The sequence below is a fragment of the Scyliorhinus canicula genome, chromosome 13 (genome assembly GCF_902713615.1).
Source record: "Scyliorhinus canicula chromosome 13, sScyCan1.1, whole genome shotgun sequence".
In the NCBI taxonomy this organism is placed as follows: domain Eukaryota; kingdom Metazoa; phylum Chordata; class Chondrichthyes; order Carcharhiniformes; family Scyliorhinidae; genus Scyliorhinus; species Scyliorhinus canicula.
This window is the reverse complement of record NC_052158.1, coordinates 30,864,262-30,880,930: the sequence shown is the minus strand read 5'-3', so window position 1 is coordinate 30,880,930 and position 16,669 is coordinate 30,864,262. Positions and strand designations below refer to the sequence as shown.

At 52.3% G+C, this 16,669-nt stretch overlaps 1 protein-coding gene across 6 annotated transcripts in view; it reads right to left on the bottom strand.

Moving 5' to 3' along the window:
* The window catches only part of LOC119976368 (complement C3-like), an 80,955-nt gene that overhangs the window by 39,265 nt on the left and 25,021 nt on the right, over nt 1-16,669 (bottom strand). For all 6 annotated transcript variants that reach the window (XR_005462914.1, XR_005462915.1, XR_005462917.1 and 3 more), the window contains exons 10-11: nt 7,726-7,838; nt 2,460-2,627 (exon numbers count right to left, since the gene is read on the bottom strand). Coding sequence is in view for 2 of the 6 variants with exons in the window: in XM_038816856.1 (XP_038672784.1) it covers nt 2,460-2,627; nt 7,726-7,838 (281 nt within the window). In the remaining 4 variants the exon portion in view is untranslated. The remainder of the gene's footprint in view (nt 1-2,459; nt 2,628-7,725; nt 7,839-16,669) is intronic.

Here is a 16,669-nt window from a genome sequence, read left to right as displayed (position 1 = left end):
ACCGAGCGGGGGGGTGGGGGCGGACCGGGGGGGCCGCCATGGGGGAGGGCGGCCACCGCGCATGCGCTGGTTGGCGCCGGCCCAACTGCGCATGCGCGGGATCCGAGCCTCTGGCGCCCCCTAGCACATGGCGCCCCGGGCAACTGCCCGAGTTGCAGGTGCCTTGAGCCGGCCCTGCATATCAGTGTTACATGTAGCAACTGATAAGGTCATAGGGATATGAATTTGACTTGGAAGCGGTGTAAAGGAATCCATGGCCCATTATGCAGCACACCCAATTTCCAAACGGGAAAAGTCTGAGTGGTGCCCTAATAAAGAATATTTTTCACTTGTGTGACACTCAAAGCTTGAGGCCATGAATATAAGTCAGACACTGAGGCCAGAACTTTCCAATCATTCACGCTGGCGGAATTTCCACTCCCACCGACGGCGCACTTTTGCCGTGCGTTTCACGGTGGCAGAGATTAATTCAACAGGAAACCCCATTGACAAGACTGAGACCAGAAGATCCTGCCGCCGGCCAATGGCGGACTCCCTCCACCACCGTGAAACGCGCGATGCGTCGTGTGGAGAGTCCCATCCTGATAAAAACAGAAAATGTTGGAAAACCCTCAACAGGTCTGGCAGCATCTGTGGAGACAGAAACAAAGTGAATGGCGACGATTCTGACCATCAGGTTATGCACTTTTATAGGAAGAATAAAAACATAGACTATTTTCTAAATGGGGAAAGACGTCACACAAAGAGACTTGGGAGTCCCGGTTCAGGATTCTCTTACAGTTCACGTGCTGGTTCAGTTGATAGTTAGGAAGGCAAATGCAGAAGATTAAGGAGCAATGGAAAGTGAGTTGGGAGGGGAGATCAGTTGGGGAGTATGGAGTGAGGCACTGCGTAGGGTAAACGGAACCTCCTGTTGTGCAAGGATGAGCCTGATACAGTTTAAGGTGGTGCACAGAATGCATATGACTCAGGGGAGAATGAGTGGGTTCTTTCAGGGGATGGCAGATGAATGTGAGAGGTGTGAGTGGGGGCCAGAAAATCACGCGTACATGTTTGGGGTTGTGAAAAATTGGGAAGATTCTGGGCGTGAGTGTTCGTGGTCTTAGCCAGGATAGTGGAGGGGGAGGTGGACCCGGACCTTTTGGTGGTGATATTTGGGGTTTCAGAGAAGCTGGAGCTCATGGAGAGGAGGAAGGCCGATGTCATGGCCTTCGCCTCTCTGATTGCACGGCGGCAAATTTTGCTGGAGTGGCGGTCGGCATCGTCACCGGGAGTAGCAGCTGGATTGGGTGACCTGTACGACTTCCTGTGATTAGAGAAGATAAAGTATGAGTTAAGGGGCTCTTCAGGAGGGTTTGAGGAAAGGTGGATGTTTGTGACCATGTTTGAGAGGGAGGGGGTGGTGAAAAATGGAAAAAAGCTGTACAGACCGTATAGTCGATTGTTGGGAAGTTTGTTTCCCAAGGTGTTAATTCTCTGTAACCTGTTTGTAATAAAGCGTGTGGAGTTTGCACATTCTCCCCGTGTCTGCATGGGGTTCACCCCCACAACCCAAAGATGTGCAGGGTAGGTGGATTGGCCATGCTAAATTGCCCGTTAATTGGAAAAAAATAATTGGTACTCTAATTTATAAACAAAAAAAAAATGTTTGCAATAAAATACATTTTTTTTAAAGGAAGGCAAATGCAACATTAGCATTCATTTCGAGAGGGCTAGAATACCAGAGCAGGGATGTACTGTTAAGGCTCTGGTGTGAACCCATTTGGAATCTAAGGATGTGCTGGCCCTGGAGGTGTCACAAGAATGATCCCCAAAATGAAGGTCTTCCTATATGAGGAGCAGTTCAGGACACTGGGTCTGTACTCGATGGAGTGGGGATCTTAACAGAATACTGAGAGGCCGATATAGAATGGACGTGCTGAAGATGTTTCCATGAGTAGGAGAGATTGGAACTCGAGGGCACAGCCTCAGACTGAAGGAACGATCCTTTACGACTGAGATGAGGAGGGCTTTCTTCAGCCAGAGGGTGGTGAAGCCGTGGAACGCATTGCCACAGAAGGCTGTGGAGGCCAAATCAATGAATGTCTTTAACACAGAGATAGATAGGTTCTTGATCAATAAGGGGATCATTGGTTACAGGGAGAAGGCAGGAGAATGGGGATCAGAAACATATCAGCCATGATAGAATGGCGGATCAGACTCAATGGGCTGAATGGCCTAATTCTACTCCTATATCTCATGACCTTAGGATTCTCTAACCGCGTTGTGCCCAGCGCAGATCATGTTATGTGAGGAGAATAGCGGGAGAGAACCTAAATGGGGTTTGTGACTTATGGTGGGCGGAGGGGCAAAATAGTTAGGCTAACTGTCACCATTAAGTGGGAAAGGAATTGTTGGTTACGCATGAAATGATCAAGATCAGTAAAAAAGATATTTGAAAGCTGAAAACGGACTCTTACATTAATCCTCATGTTCTGAGCACTCCAGGGAACATTGACGACAAAACCTAGCTCGCCAATTACGTCAGTCAGTCCTGTACCATTAAGTTGCGGTAGCCCTGTATCAAATAACGATACGTCGAGATGTACACCGGATGCAAAAGATCCATCGGGATAGGTTACTTTTATCTGTAAGACAAATTGATGACAAGGAATGAAATAATACGGAACAGAAACAGAAGAAAAAATGCAAGTCAGCAGCACACATCTCTTATTCTTACTCTTCTTAATTCTCCACACTTACTCTTCTAATTTTCCAGAGCGGGAGCTTGTGGCGCAGTGATGGCACCCCTACCTCTAACCCTCTCTAGGTTCACGTCCCTCTCCAGAATTGATGGCAACAAGAAGGTGCATTTACCACCTAGCCAACGAGACTGTTTATCAGCTGTAGATCAGGGGTGGGTAAACTACGAGCCAGATCTGGTGCTATAATACTTCTGTCTGGCCAGTCATGATTCCCAGAAGAAACAGATGGTTGCATTTTGATCAAAATTTAATTTATCTGTGAATGTTGTACAGCGACAATGCAGGTGTCTGCTTGCAGGGTACCGGTCTATGACTGGTTGCTATGATCATATTGTTAATCATACCAACCAATGGTTTAGCACAGGAGAGGCATGAAAATTAGTTACATCGTTTTTAGTTTTTAATATTATTATTATTAGTTTTGCATGAATTCGCATTGGCCGCGCCCCAGTGGAGGGATACAATACAAACATGAATTTGTTGAGGAAGAGAAAAGCAGGTACTGAATGGCAAGTGTTTAACCAGGAGTGGACTTCCAAATGCTCCTTTAGGGATGTAGTTTGAAAAGCTGTGCGCTTAGTTTGCAAAGGAAGTGTCGCCCTATTCTAAGGATCCAGTTTGAACCAACACTTCCAGAGAAAACATGCAGCCAAACGTAAGACCATGTCTGATGAAGAGAAGGCTGGACAATCGCATGAGATGGTTGCTTAAATGGAAGAAGGGCAAAATCGTTTTTTAAAAATCAAATGATACACAGCACGAGGTACAGTGTAAATCCTTCCAATATGCCTGCCAGCAGGCACGGGGAGCGCCTGAGATTTGTGGTCAGTCATGCTGAAGAAGGCAATGGCAAGCCATGCCAATCGTGGGCCAACCCAATGAAAGTCAATAGTCACCAACATTCGCTTCGGGCCTGGTACCTGGAGGAGGACTCTCTGGAAGGCTGTTGCAATGTGGTAACATTACTGGATTATAAAGTGGTTTAACATCTCAACACGACTCTTCAATTATTATCCCGTCCGCTACTTTACCAGAATTTCTTTGCCTACTTTTGTTACCAAATGATTGTTGTGGTTTTTAACCTTATTATTTTGTCCAGGGCTGGAATCTCTGGTCCCCAGCACCATGTTTCTCGGTGGCACGCCATTCCCTGGCAGAGCGATTCTCAACTCCCACCGCTTGTCAATAGGGTTTTCCATTGAATCCACCCCATGCCGCTGGGAAGCACACGGGCAGGAAAGCGCTGTCGGTGGGTACAGCGGATTTCAATAGCCGGATATTTCTGGCCCATAATTGCATATTTGGTGTAGGCCACACTGAAATTCAGCCGTCGGCATGCAAACGTGTTCCTTGAAAAAAGAACAATGGTCACCTCTGAAAGATGACACCCCTCCGACAGTATAGGGCACTGGAGTTTGAACCTTGATTAGACTGAATATTCAGTAGCATCTCACCCACTATTAAGAAAAGGGACAGGAAAAGGAACCATCATGCCAGCTCGAGAGCCCGCAGAGACGGCATGAGCAGAGGAAAAGGCCACACACAGCAGGTGGACGAGGCGGCGGACCCACGATGCGAGGGGTCCATGGCCACCCCGGATAGACGGAGACCGGCGATTCGAGCAGTGGCCTCCCCCCCTCCCCCTCTCCAAACCTGAAGATGGATGGAAGACGTTCCTGACAAAGGAACTGATGGCAATGAGGAAGGCAATAAAGGTGGAAATCCAGGTGGCGGTCAAGGTGGCAGTTCGCGGAGGCATTGGTTGCCATGCAGACGGCGATCGATGGACTGGGGGAGAAGGTGGAGGTGCAGAGGCAGACGATCCTTGATCTGGAGAAGGTGCCGTCGGACTACAGTGACAGGATTGTCGCTCTAAAGGCCGAAATTAAAATGTTGGTAGCAACCCAGGGGAGTTTGAACGGGAAAGTCATGGACCAGGAGAATATGCCCCAACACCAGAATATCCAGATCGTGGACCTGGCAGAGGGGATTGAGGGCATGGATCCGAGGGGCTATGTGGCCCAAGTGCTGGGCAACCTAGTGAGGAGGCACAACTTCCCCAACCGCCGGAGATCTATAGAGCGCACAGATCGCTCCGGTCATAGCGCAAAGCGGGGAAACAACCAAGACGATAATTGCCAAACTGCATCGTTATAAGGATCGTGAGAGGATCCTGCGGTGGGCGAGACAGAAGAAGGGGAGCAGCTGGGACGGAGATCGAATGGGCCTCAGATTGGTTTCAAAAGGTAAGGTGCAGGTTGAGGGAACAGGATGGCACTTGGGCCTCAAATTGGTTTCAGCAGGTAAGGTACAGGTTGAGGGAACAGGATGGCGCCGCAAACAGCTACTTTGGAGAGTCCCTAAACAAAAGGATACCCCAGAGTCCAGGGGCGCATCCATGTGATGGTCGCACAGTTGGCAGCTGTGTTGGGTGTCCCCTGGACAAAGGGAAACCCTGGAGCACAGGGACCCGACCTCATGGTTAGTCCGGTGACTGCAGCCATTTTGGATGGCCTCCTAACAAATGAAAACCCCAGAGTGCAAGACCACCTCAACCAGGTAAGTATGGTTGATCCTGCAGGAATGGGTGACAAAAGTCACCCACCAGGATTGTCACCTGGAACATTAGGGGACTCATTGAAAAGATCCACAGTATTCTCCCATTTGAGAATGAAGAAGTGTGTCCAGAAACATACATGAGCTTGCAAAATCCTACCAATTGTCCTGGCTTGAGACAATTCACACCTCTTTAACCTGGGATTACCCCTCTCTCTGGATCTGTAAAGACTTAATTACCTGCAAATGCTCGCATTCAAGGCATTGTCTTGCATCTTTGACCTTGTCTCTATATATGTTTCTGGAACATACCTCTGCATTCACCCGAGGAAGGAGCAGTGCTCCGTAAGCTAGTGATTTGAAACAAACCTGTCGGACTTTAACCTGGTGTTGTAAGACTTCTTACTGTGCTCACCCCAGTCCAATGCCGGCCTCTCCACATCATTCAAAATAGCTAAGCCAATTTTAAAATCCATTCCCTCAGATTTCTATGCTTGATGTAACGCAATGAAGGAAGAATTAAATTTAAAAGACTGTAATGCATTTTATTTTTGGGATACCAAAGTTTTCGAATTGTTAAAAGCCATTGGTTTTCACAAGGATTTAGGTCTAATCACAAAAATGATCTTATGTATTTTCGATCATTATGGAAAACAAATTTGAAATAAATTCCGATTTCCAAAACTGTTTTTAAAAAGAAAATTAAATCAAATGTTCCACAGCTAAAAACAAAACCTCGCTTCTAAATGGTTCTACTCCGTATCCTCAGACTGTGGGCGGGATTCTCCCCTACCCGGCGTGACGGAGGGTGCCGGCGTAGGGGAGTGGCGCCAACCACTCAGGGGTCGCGCCTCCTCCAAAGGTGGGGAATTCTCCCCACCTTTGGGGGCCAGCCCCGCGCCGGAGCAGTTTGCACCGGTAGACTGGCGCAAACACCCGGCGCAGTCGGTAGCGGGGCTGGCCGAAAGGCTTTCGGCGGTCGGCGCATGCGCCGGCAGTGACGTCAGCGGCAGCTGGCCGCTGACCTCACTGCCGGCGCATGCGCGATGCGGGGTTCTCCTCCGCGTCCGCCATGGCGGAGGCCGTGGCGGCGCGGAAGGAGAAAGAGTGCCCCCACGGCACTGCCCCGCGGAGTGAGCGGGGGGCCCCGATCGCGGGCCAGGCTTCCGTGGGGGCACCCCCCCGGGTCCGATCGCCCCCCGTCCCCCCCAGGACCCCGGGGGCCCGCTCGCGCCGCTGAGTCCGCCGTTTCTGAGGTGGTGTACACCTCGGCGGCGGGAGAAGGCCTCCCAGCGGCGGGACTTCGGCCCATCCGGGCCGGAGATTTAAAGGTGAGTTTTAAAAAAATGAAATCCCGCCGGCGCCAGCTGTTTTCACAGGCTGCCGGCGGGATTTGCACAACGCCGGTTTTTTACCGGCGAGAGAATTAGGAGACCTGCGGGAGCGGAAATCACGCCGCTTCCCGCCAATTCTCCGACCCTGCGTGGGGTCGGAGAATCCCGCCCTGTGAGCCCTGGGAACATTCACCCTGCATCCATCCTATTTAGTCTGTTAGACTTTTGTAGGTTTCTATGAGATCCCCCCCTTAATCTTCTGAACTCCAGCGAATACAATCCTAACCAACTCAATCTCTCCTCATACGTCAGACCCGCCATCCTACGAATCAGTCTGGTAAATCTTCACTGCATCCTTCTATAGCAAGACGTGAAATAAAAGCAGCATAAGTAATGAAGTTGACTTCACATGTACACAAATGGCAAAATGATTCATGTGGTTAATAAAAGAGCCTCTGACAATACACTTATTAATCAACCCACCTATATTAGACTCCAAAGGTGTCAAGGGGTATGGGGAGAGTGCGGGAGTATGGTGTTGTCAAATATAAACAGTAATTAATTGATGCTAATTGTCAGATGCCTCTCTCTATACTCATCCTCGTTTTTTATGGGATGTGAGCATTGCTGGCTAGGCCCATGTGAGAAGGCAGTAGTGAGCTGCCTCTTTGACTGCTGCAGTCCCTAAGGTGTAGGCCCATCTGCAGTGCTGTTCGGGAGAGAGTTCCAGAGGATTTTGACCCAGCAACAGTGATGTAATGACCAAGACATTTCCAAGTCAGGATGGTGACTTGGATGGGAACCTCCATTTTGTGGTGTTCCCATGTATCTGTTGCCCTTGTCCTTGCAGATGGTAGTGATGATGGGTTTCACAGCTGCTGTCAAAGGAACCTTGGTGAGTTCCTGCACTGCATCTTGTAGATGGTACACACGACTGCTACTGAGCATCGGAGGTGGTGGAATTGAATGTTATGGAAGGGATACCAATGATCGGGCAGCTTGATTGATACCTCTTAATCGTAGTGACGGTCAGGTACAAAATGGAAGAGTTATTTAGAATTCCGTAGTTTGAATGAGCCAGGCATACATACCAGGAAGTTAAATGGAGCTCCAGGTATAAAATAGGCTTTGATGGCTGATAGGTTAATGTCATAGGGTGAACGGCGAAACACGATATTGTCCAGTACCTTGGTTTCAATATGTCCTGCATTGAAAAATAACAATGACAACTTTGTGTGCATATGCAAAGCACTTTATTATGGAGTAAAACTGCCAAGATGCTTGACAGCAGTAAGTGTCAGACAAATTTTCACAAAAAGCTACACAAGGTGTTAGGAGACATCAGTCAATTAAGGAAGTAGATCTTAAGGAGCGTGTCAGAGGAGAGAGAGGTGGACAGTCTGAGACGTTTAAGGAGGGAGTTTCCCCAGGTTGACAACTCTAAGCATGACCACCAATTAGGGTGAAGAGACGGGGACCAGGGGGAAAGACAGTTGAAATTGGGAATGTACAAGAAGTGAGAGTTTGGAAATGCAGAATATTAGGAGGGTTGGAGGGGTTTTTGGAGCTATAGATGGATGAAGCTGTGAAGGGATCTTGACACAATATGCATTGTACAATCAATGTATTACCCTAACAGGGAGCCAGTATAGATCAAGGACCACCAGGTAGAACCACATAAACCATAGAAAGGTTACGGTGCAGAACCTCAAAAGTTACGCCGGCCAAGAAAAGAAAAAATGAACGAAATAATGGCGCCCAACGTGGGGCGAATGGAACTTGGCAAAAAAATTAGGATATGGGATAGAGACTCGACTTCCGGGCGGCGAGCGAGGAGGTTGCAGGGAGAGGGGCTCCCGCAAGCGCCAGGAAGGAACCCCCCGACAGGCCGGACGGCAACGGCGGAGGAGGAGCGGGCGACAACGGAGGAGGAGCAGGCGACAACGGAGGAGGAGCGGGCGGCAACGGAGGAGGAGCGGGCGGCAGCGGAGGAGGAGCGGGCGGCAACGGAGGAGGAGCGGGCGGCAGCGGAGGAGGAGCGGGCGGCAACGGAGGAGGAGCGGGCGGCAACGGAGGAGGAGCGGGCGGCAGCGGAGGAGAAGCGGAGGAGGAGCGGGCGGCAGCGGAGGAGGAGCGGGCGGCGGCGGAAGGCGGCGGCGGAAGGCGGAAGGCGGAGGCGAGGAGAAACGGCGACAGGGAGGCCCAGCAGCGGCAGGTCCAACCCCTCTCCCCCCCCCCCCCCACGCGGGCCGGGAACGGTGCGGCAGCGGCGGGCCCTCTTTTCTCCCCCCCCCCCAAACCAGCAGCGGGGACCCACCCCCCAACCAGCAGCGGGACCCCCCCCCCAACTAGCAGCGGGGACACCACCCCCCCCCCCAACCAGCAGCGGGGACACCACCCCCCCCCAACCAGCAGCGGGGACACCACCCCCCCCCCAACCAGCAGCGGGGACACCACCCCCCCCCCAACCAGCAGCAGGGACACCACCCCCCCCCAACCAGCAGCGGGGACACCAACCCCCCCCCCCCAACCAGCAGCGGGGACACCACCCCCCCCCCAACCAGCAGCGGGGACACCACCCCCCCCCCCCAACCAGCAGCGGGGACACCACCCCCCCCCCAACCAGCAGCGGGGACACCCCCCCCCCCCCAACCAGCAGCGGGCCCCGGCCCACTCGCCCCTCCCCCCCACCCAACTGCAGTGACCACCACGTGGCAAGGACAAAGGGACTCTCTCTCTCTCTCTCCTGGGCGAGTGGGGAGAGAAAACAAAAGAAAAAAGAGACTTATATTTCTGTTCTTTTTTTAAAATAAAAACCCAAAAGAAAACTGGTAAAGAGAAAAGGGGTGAAATAAAGGGGTAAAGGAAAGAAGGGGGGAAATAAATTTTTCATTTAAAAAAAAAATATATACATATATTTTATATATATATATATATATATATTAATAAATAAAATTAAAATAGGGTGCGGAAAAGGGGGAAAAGAAGAACAAGGAGAGAAGAAACGATGAAGGGGAAGGGGGAGAAAAAAATGCCAGAAGGGACCCAAGAGAAAGGGGGCACCGGAGGTAGACGGGGCAAAGGGCAAACCAGCTTGGGCGAACGAGTCAACACGCGAAGCAGCGGGAAGAATGTATCGCCGCATCCAAAAGAGCTGGACGGGCGGGCAACCTCTCCCCTGGGGTTAGAGGGGGGCGTGAATTGGAAGGAAGCCATTGCCGAGGTGGTGAGGGAGCAGCTGCAGGCAATCAAGGCAGAGTTAAAAGCAGACACAGAGGCCGCAGCACAGGCAGCAGTGACCAGGGCCATGTCAGGGGTGCAGCAGGCTCTGACCAGAATGGAGGAGAAAGTGGATGCCCAAGGGAAGATACTGGAAGCCCAAGGGGCAACCATTAAAGAGCTGGAGAAGGCAGCGACTGACGTGAGCGACCGGGTCATGTCCCTGGAGAGGGAAATGGCGAAACTGAGTGCAACACAGGGGAGCCTGAAGGGCAGGGTAGACGACCAGGAGATCAGCTCGAGAAGGCAAAATATTAAGATAGTGGGCCTGCCAGAGGGGATAGAGGGTAGAAATCCCACAACATTCGTGGCTGCGATGCTGGGCTCCTTAGTGGGGCGGGAAACTTTTCCCACCCCACCGGAAATGGACAGAGCTCATCGGTCACTGCGCCCGAAGCCTAAGGAAGGGGAAAAACCGAGAGCTGTTATAGCCAGACTGCACCGGTACCGGGATAGGGAGACAATCCTGCGCTGGGCCAAGGAGAATAGAGCCTGCAATTGGGACGGGCACGCCATCCGAATCTACGAGGATTTTGGAGCGGACATAGCTAAGAGACGGGCGGAGTTCAACAGAGCGAAAGCAGCTCTCTATAAGAACAAAGTACGTTTTGGTATGCTGTACCCAGCAAAACTCTGGGTCACATACCAACACAAGGAATATTTCTTTACAGCCCCTGCCGAGGCGAATAGATTCGTCGAGGAGCACGGGCTGGAAAAAACGCCATGGGAAGTAGGGACGAGGGGCCCATGGCAAGGAGATACGTCATGCCGACGGGGGGGGTGGGGAGGGGCGAGGCAAAGCCAGCCCCCTCCCCCCTGGCAGGAACACCCAGGAAAAACAACCCAATGCCCAAGGGCCCGCTCCAGGTGGGAGGCCAGGCCCCGGCACGAGGGAACGGGAGTACTGGAGAGGGGAGAGGGGAAGCGGGACAGCAACCTCCGAGAGGGGAGCCACCGTGCTAGCAGGAAAGCTAGCGAAGGGGGCGCGCAACAGAGCAGGGCCGCAGCGCACCCCCAACAGGGGGGAAGGCGCCAGGCAGGGGAGGGGGGGGATCACCCATCAAAGGTGGGAGAGCAAATGGGGACAGGAATGGGGGAGAGAGGGGCAATGGAGGGGTACACAGGGGTATCCCCGAAAGGGATAGAGCGGGGGGGGGGGGCACTCGGGGGGCGAGAGACCAGGGAGGGGAAATGCAGGGACGAAGGGACAAAAGAGGCCAGAAAGGGAATAGGGCCACAAAGTGCCACAGACAAGGGCTCGAAACAGGGAACTGCTGCAAGCACCCACCCAGTACGGTCTGTGGGTGAAGGGGCCCCCCGGAGTGCAGGGGACTACCCGCGTGGCGGACACACAGTGGACGGCCATGGCGGGTGTCCCCGGGACAAGGGGGAACCCCGGAGCGCAGGGACCCGACCGCATGGGGAGAGCAGTGATAGTGGACATCCTGGACGGCCCCCTAACAAAGGGAAACCCCAGAGGGCAGGGGCGCGTCCACCGGACAAATATGGTTAACCCCACAGGAGCAAGGGGGCAGAAGCCCCCCACCAGAATAGTCACCTGGAACGTAAGGGGACTTAACGGCCCAGTGAAGAGATCTAGAGTCCTCACCCACCTTAGAAACATGAGGGCCGACATAGTCTTCCTCCAAGAGACGCACTTGAGGGAGCAGGACCAACTGCGGGTAAGAAAGGGCTGGGTGGGACAAACCTATCATTCCTGTTATGGGGCAAGGGCCAGGGGGGTGGCGATCCTGATTGGCAAGAGGACAATGTTTAGGGCGACAAAGACGGTTACGGACCCAGGGGGACGGTATGTCATGGTCAGCGGGGCCCTGGATGGGGCGCCGGTAGTTCTAGTTAACATGTATGCGCCCAACTGGGACGACACGAGCTTCATCCAAAAGACCATGGCAGAAATCCCGGACATAGCGACGCACCGACTAATCATGGGGGGGGACTTCAACTGTGTACAGGACCCAACGACGGACAGATCAAACCCCAGAACGGGGAAAACCTCAAACATGGCAAGGGAACTCAGTCACTATATGGAGCAGATGGGAGCAGTAGACCCCTGGAGATTCGCCCACCCGGGGGAGAAAGAATTCTCTTTCTTCTCCCCAGTACACAACGTGTACACCAGAATTGACTTCTTTGTGGTGGGGAAAACGGTGCTTCCAGAGATAGACAAGGTGGAATACTCCGCAATTGTGATATCAGACCACGCTCCACACTACATGGATGTGCGGCTAGAGACGGGAAGGGCCCAGCGCCCCAAATGGAGGTTGGACGGTGCCTTACTAGCTGACAAGGCCTTCAGCGAAAGGATAGCGCAGGCCATAGCGGAGTACACTGAGATCAACCAAAACGGGGAGGTCTCACCCTCCACGTTCTGGGAAGCGCTTAAGGCCATACTAAGAGGGGAAATCATAGCCTACAAAGCGCAAAGAGATAGGGAGGAAAGGGTGGCTAGGCAGAAGCTGGTCGACTCCATACTGGAGGTAGACCATAAATACTCCGAGGCCCCGACCGTAGAACTCCTGGCGGAGAGGAAAGAATTACAAAGGAACTTTGACCTGCTCTCCACCAGGAAAGCAGTACACCAACTCCGCCAGGCACGCGGGGCCCTATACGAACACGGAGACAAAGCCAGCCGCCTGTTGGCCCACCAGCTGAGAAAGCAGGCAGCCAGCAGAGAAATTGCGCAAATCAGAGATACCAGAGGCACGTTGGAAACAGAACCAGAGAGGATTAACAAAACCTTCAAGGCCTTCTACCAAGAGCTGTACACCTCAGAGCCCCCAACGGGGAAGGCTGGGATGAACCGGTTTCTTGACGGACTGGACATACCAGTTGTGGGAGAGGGCAGAAAACGGGATCTGGAAGCACCACTAGCACTGGGAGAGATCATGGACAGCATTAGCTCCATGCAGGCGGGGAAGGCGCCGGGACCGGACGGATTCCCGGCGGACTTCTACAAAAAATTTGCGACAGCGCTGGCCCCGCACCTGCGGGAGATGTTCACAGACTCGCTAGCTAGGGGCACGTTGCCACCCACGTTAGCACAGGCCTCAATCTCGCTGATACCTAAGAAAGACAAAGACCCAACGGAATGTGGGTCATACAGACCCATATCTCTGCTGAATGCAGACGCCAAAATACTGGCCAAAATCCTAGCCAAGAGGCTAGAAGACTGTGTACCTGAGGTGGTCACAGAGGACCAGACGGGCTTTGTCAAAGGTAGACAGCTTACCGCGAACATCAGGCGCCTGCTGAACGTGATAATGACCCCCTCCGGGGAGAGAACACAAGAGGTGATCGTCTCCCTGGACGCAGAAAAGGCCTTCGACAGAGTCGAGTGGAAATACCTCATAGAGGTACTAGAGCGGTTCGGGCTTGGAACAGGGTTCACCGCTTGGGTAAAGCTCCTGTACAACGCTCCCATGGCGAGTGTACAGACCAACAATACCAACTCCCAATACTTCCAGCTGCACAGGGGCACCAGACAAGGATGCCCACTGTCCCCGCTGCTGTTCGCACTAGCAATTGAACCGCTAGCAATCGCGCTCAGGGCAGCAAAAAATTGGAGGGGGATCCGAAGGGGAGGTAGAGAGCACAGAGTCTCACTCTATGCGGATGATCTGCTCCTCTATATCTCGGACCCACAAAGCAGCATGGACGGAATCATCGCGCTCCTGAAAGAGTTTGGAGCCTTCTCGGGCTACAAACTCAACATGAGCAAAAGTGAGATCTTCCCAGTACACCCGCAAGGGGGGGGGGGGGGGGGGGGGGGGGGCAGCACTAAAGGGGCTGCCGTTCAATCAAGCCCGACATAAATTCCGCTACCTGGGGATCCAAATAGCCCATGACTGGAAAGGGATCCACAAATGGAACCTCACCAGCCTGACGGAGGAAGTTAAAAAGGACCTGCAAAGATGGAACACACTCCCGCTCTCCCTCGCGGGGAGAGTTCAGACGATCAAAATGAACGTACTGCCCAGGTTCCTCTTCCTGTTTAGATCCATTCCGATCTACATCCCCAAGGCCTTTTTCAAAGCGCTGGACAAACTCATCATGGCGTTCGTATGGGGGGGTAAAAATGCTAGGATCCCAAAGAAGGTCTTACAAAAAACAAAACCAGGGGAGGGCTAGCCCTCCCGAATCTACAATTCTACCACTGGGCAGCAACAGCCGAGCGAGTAAGGGGATGGATCCAGGAGCCAGAGGCTGAGTGGGTGCGTGCGGAGGAGGCCTCCTGCATGGGAACCTCCCTCCGGGCCCTCGCCACGGCAGCACTCCCATCCCCACCCAAAAAACACTCCAGCAGCCCAGTGGTGACAGCCACCCTCCAATCCTGGAACCAACTGCGGCAGCAACTTGGCCTGACCAAAATGTCGAACAGGGCTCCCATCTGCAACAACCATAGGTTCACACCAGCACTGACTGACGCCACCTTCAAAAGGTGGAGGCAGGACGGGGGACACTGACAGTCAGGGACCTATACACGGACGACAGGATCGCAACACTGGACGAACTGACAGAGAAATTTCAGCTAGCTGGGGGGAACGAGCTACGGTACCTGCAGCTCAAAAACTTCCTACGAAAGGAGACAAGGACGTACCCACAACCGCCACGACAGACACTACTGGAAGACCTACTGGACGCAAGTATCCTAGAGAAAGGGAACTGTAGTGACATGTATGACCGACTGGTAGATAGGGACGACACTGTACTGGACGCAACAAGAAGGAAATGGGAGGACGACCTGGGGATGGAGATAGGGTGGGGACTCTGGAGCGAAGCACTGCATAGGGTCAACTCCACCTCCACGTGCGCAAGGCTCAGCCTGACGCAACTAAAAGTGGTACATAGAGCCCACTTAACAAGAACCCGTATGAGTAGGTTCTTCCCGGAGGTGGAAGACAGATGTGAACGGTGCCAAAGAGGCCCGGCCAACCACGCCCACATGTTCTGGTCTTGCCCCAGACTCGTGGAGTACTGGACAGCCTTCTTCGAGGTTATGTCCAAAGTGGTGGGAGTGAGGGTGGAGCCATGCCCGATAGTGGCGGTCTTCGGGGTTTCAGAACAGCCAGATCTATTCCTGGGGAGGAGGGCGGACGCCCTTGCCTTTGCCTCCCTGATCGCCCGCCGTAGAATCCTGTTTGGCTGGCGGTCAGCAGCACCGCCCAGAGCTGCGGACTGGCTGTCCGACCTCTCGGAATCTCTCCAAATGGAGAAAATCAAATTTGCCATCCGAGGGTCGGACGACGGCTTCCACAGAACGTGGGAGCCATTCATGCAACTGTTCCGGGACCTATTTGTGGCCAATGTACAAGAGGAAGAATAGTCGGGGGAAGGTAGCGGGAGGGGGGGGGGGGGGCTACAGGTTCGGTACGGGGGTTCGATGGCTAGCTAAGGCCCAAAACCAAACTAAATAAACATGTTGAGGGGGGGGGGGGGGGGGGGGGGCGCAGTTACTACTACGAAGATGCTTACCTGTAAATATGTATGTTAATTTTTGCGTGTTTGTTTGTTTTTTTTGTTTTTTTTCTCTCCTAACAATTTGTAATTTGTTCAATATAAAATATGAAAACTGAATAAAAACATTTATAAAAAAAAAGGATATGGGATAGAGTTTTGGATGAAGGCACGTTTATAGAAGACACAATGTGGAAGCCTGGGAGTTTTGAAATAGTAGAGTCTGAAATTCACAAAAGCATGGATGAAGTTTTCTGCAGCAGAAATCATCCCGATATCTACGCTTCTTGATATCTACTCCCCGGGTTAGGGTCGGGGTGTATATTTGATATGTGAAAAGTGGCACTGAAGGGGATGTGAGCATTAATTGAATTCAGTTTCATTCAGGATCTAATCAGTGTCTGAAGTTATTAACAATCTGGTTCACCATCCATCAGGCAATGAACTGGGCGAGAAATGGAGTTGGCTGTTAGGAAATGGAGTCTGCAGTGGGGAACTGGTGACAAAGAACAAAGAACAGTACAGCACAGGAACAGGCACTTCAACCCTCCAAGCCTGTACCAGTCATGATACCACCCTTGGCCTGAACTCTCAGCACTTCCTAGTGCCCCATCCCTCTATTCCCATCCTATCCATGTATTTGCCTTTAAACGCCATTAATATAGCGGCTTCCACAACCTCCCCTGGCAACGCATTCCAGGCACTCACCACCCTCTGTGTAAAAAAACCTGCCTCGCACATCTCCTCTAAACTTTGCCCCACAGACCTTAAACCTATGCCCCCTAGTGACATAGATACACAAATAGGAGCAGGAGGAGGTCTTTTTGCCCTTAGAGTCTGTTCCACCATTTGTGGCTGATCATCCAACTCAATAGCCTAATCCTGCTTTCTCCACATAACCTTTGATATCATTCACCTTAAGTGCTATATCTAGATGCCTGTTGAATATATTCATTGTTTTAGCATCAACTACTTCCTGTGGTGATGAATTCCACAGGCTCACCACTCTGCATGAAGAAATGTCTCCTTATCTCTGTCCAAAATGGTTTACCCTGAATCCTCAGACTGTGACCCCTGGTTCTGGACACACCCACCATCGGGAACATCTGATGATGTGACTGACCCCTCCACCCTAGAAAAGAATACCTGCACATCATCCATGCCTCTCATAATCTTGTGATCTCCTTCAGGTCGCCCCTAAATCTCTGTCATTCTAATGAAAACAGTCTGAGTCTATTCAGCCTCTTTGCATAGCTAACACCCTCCAGACCAGGCAACATC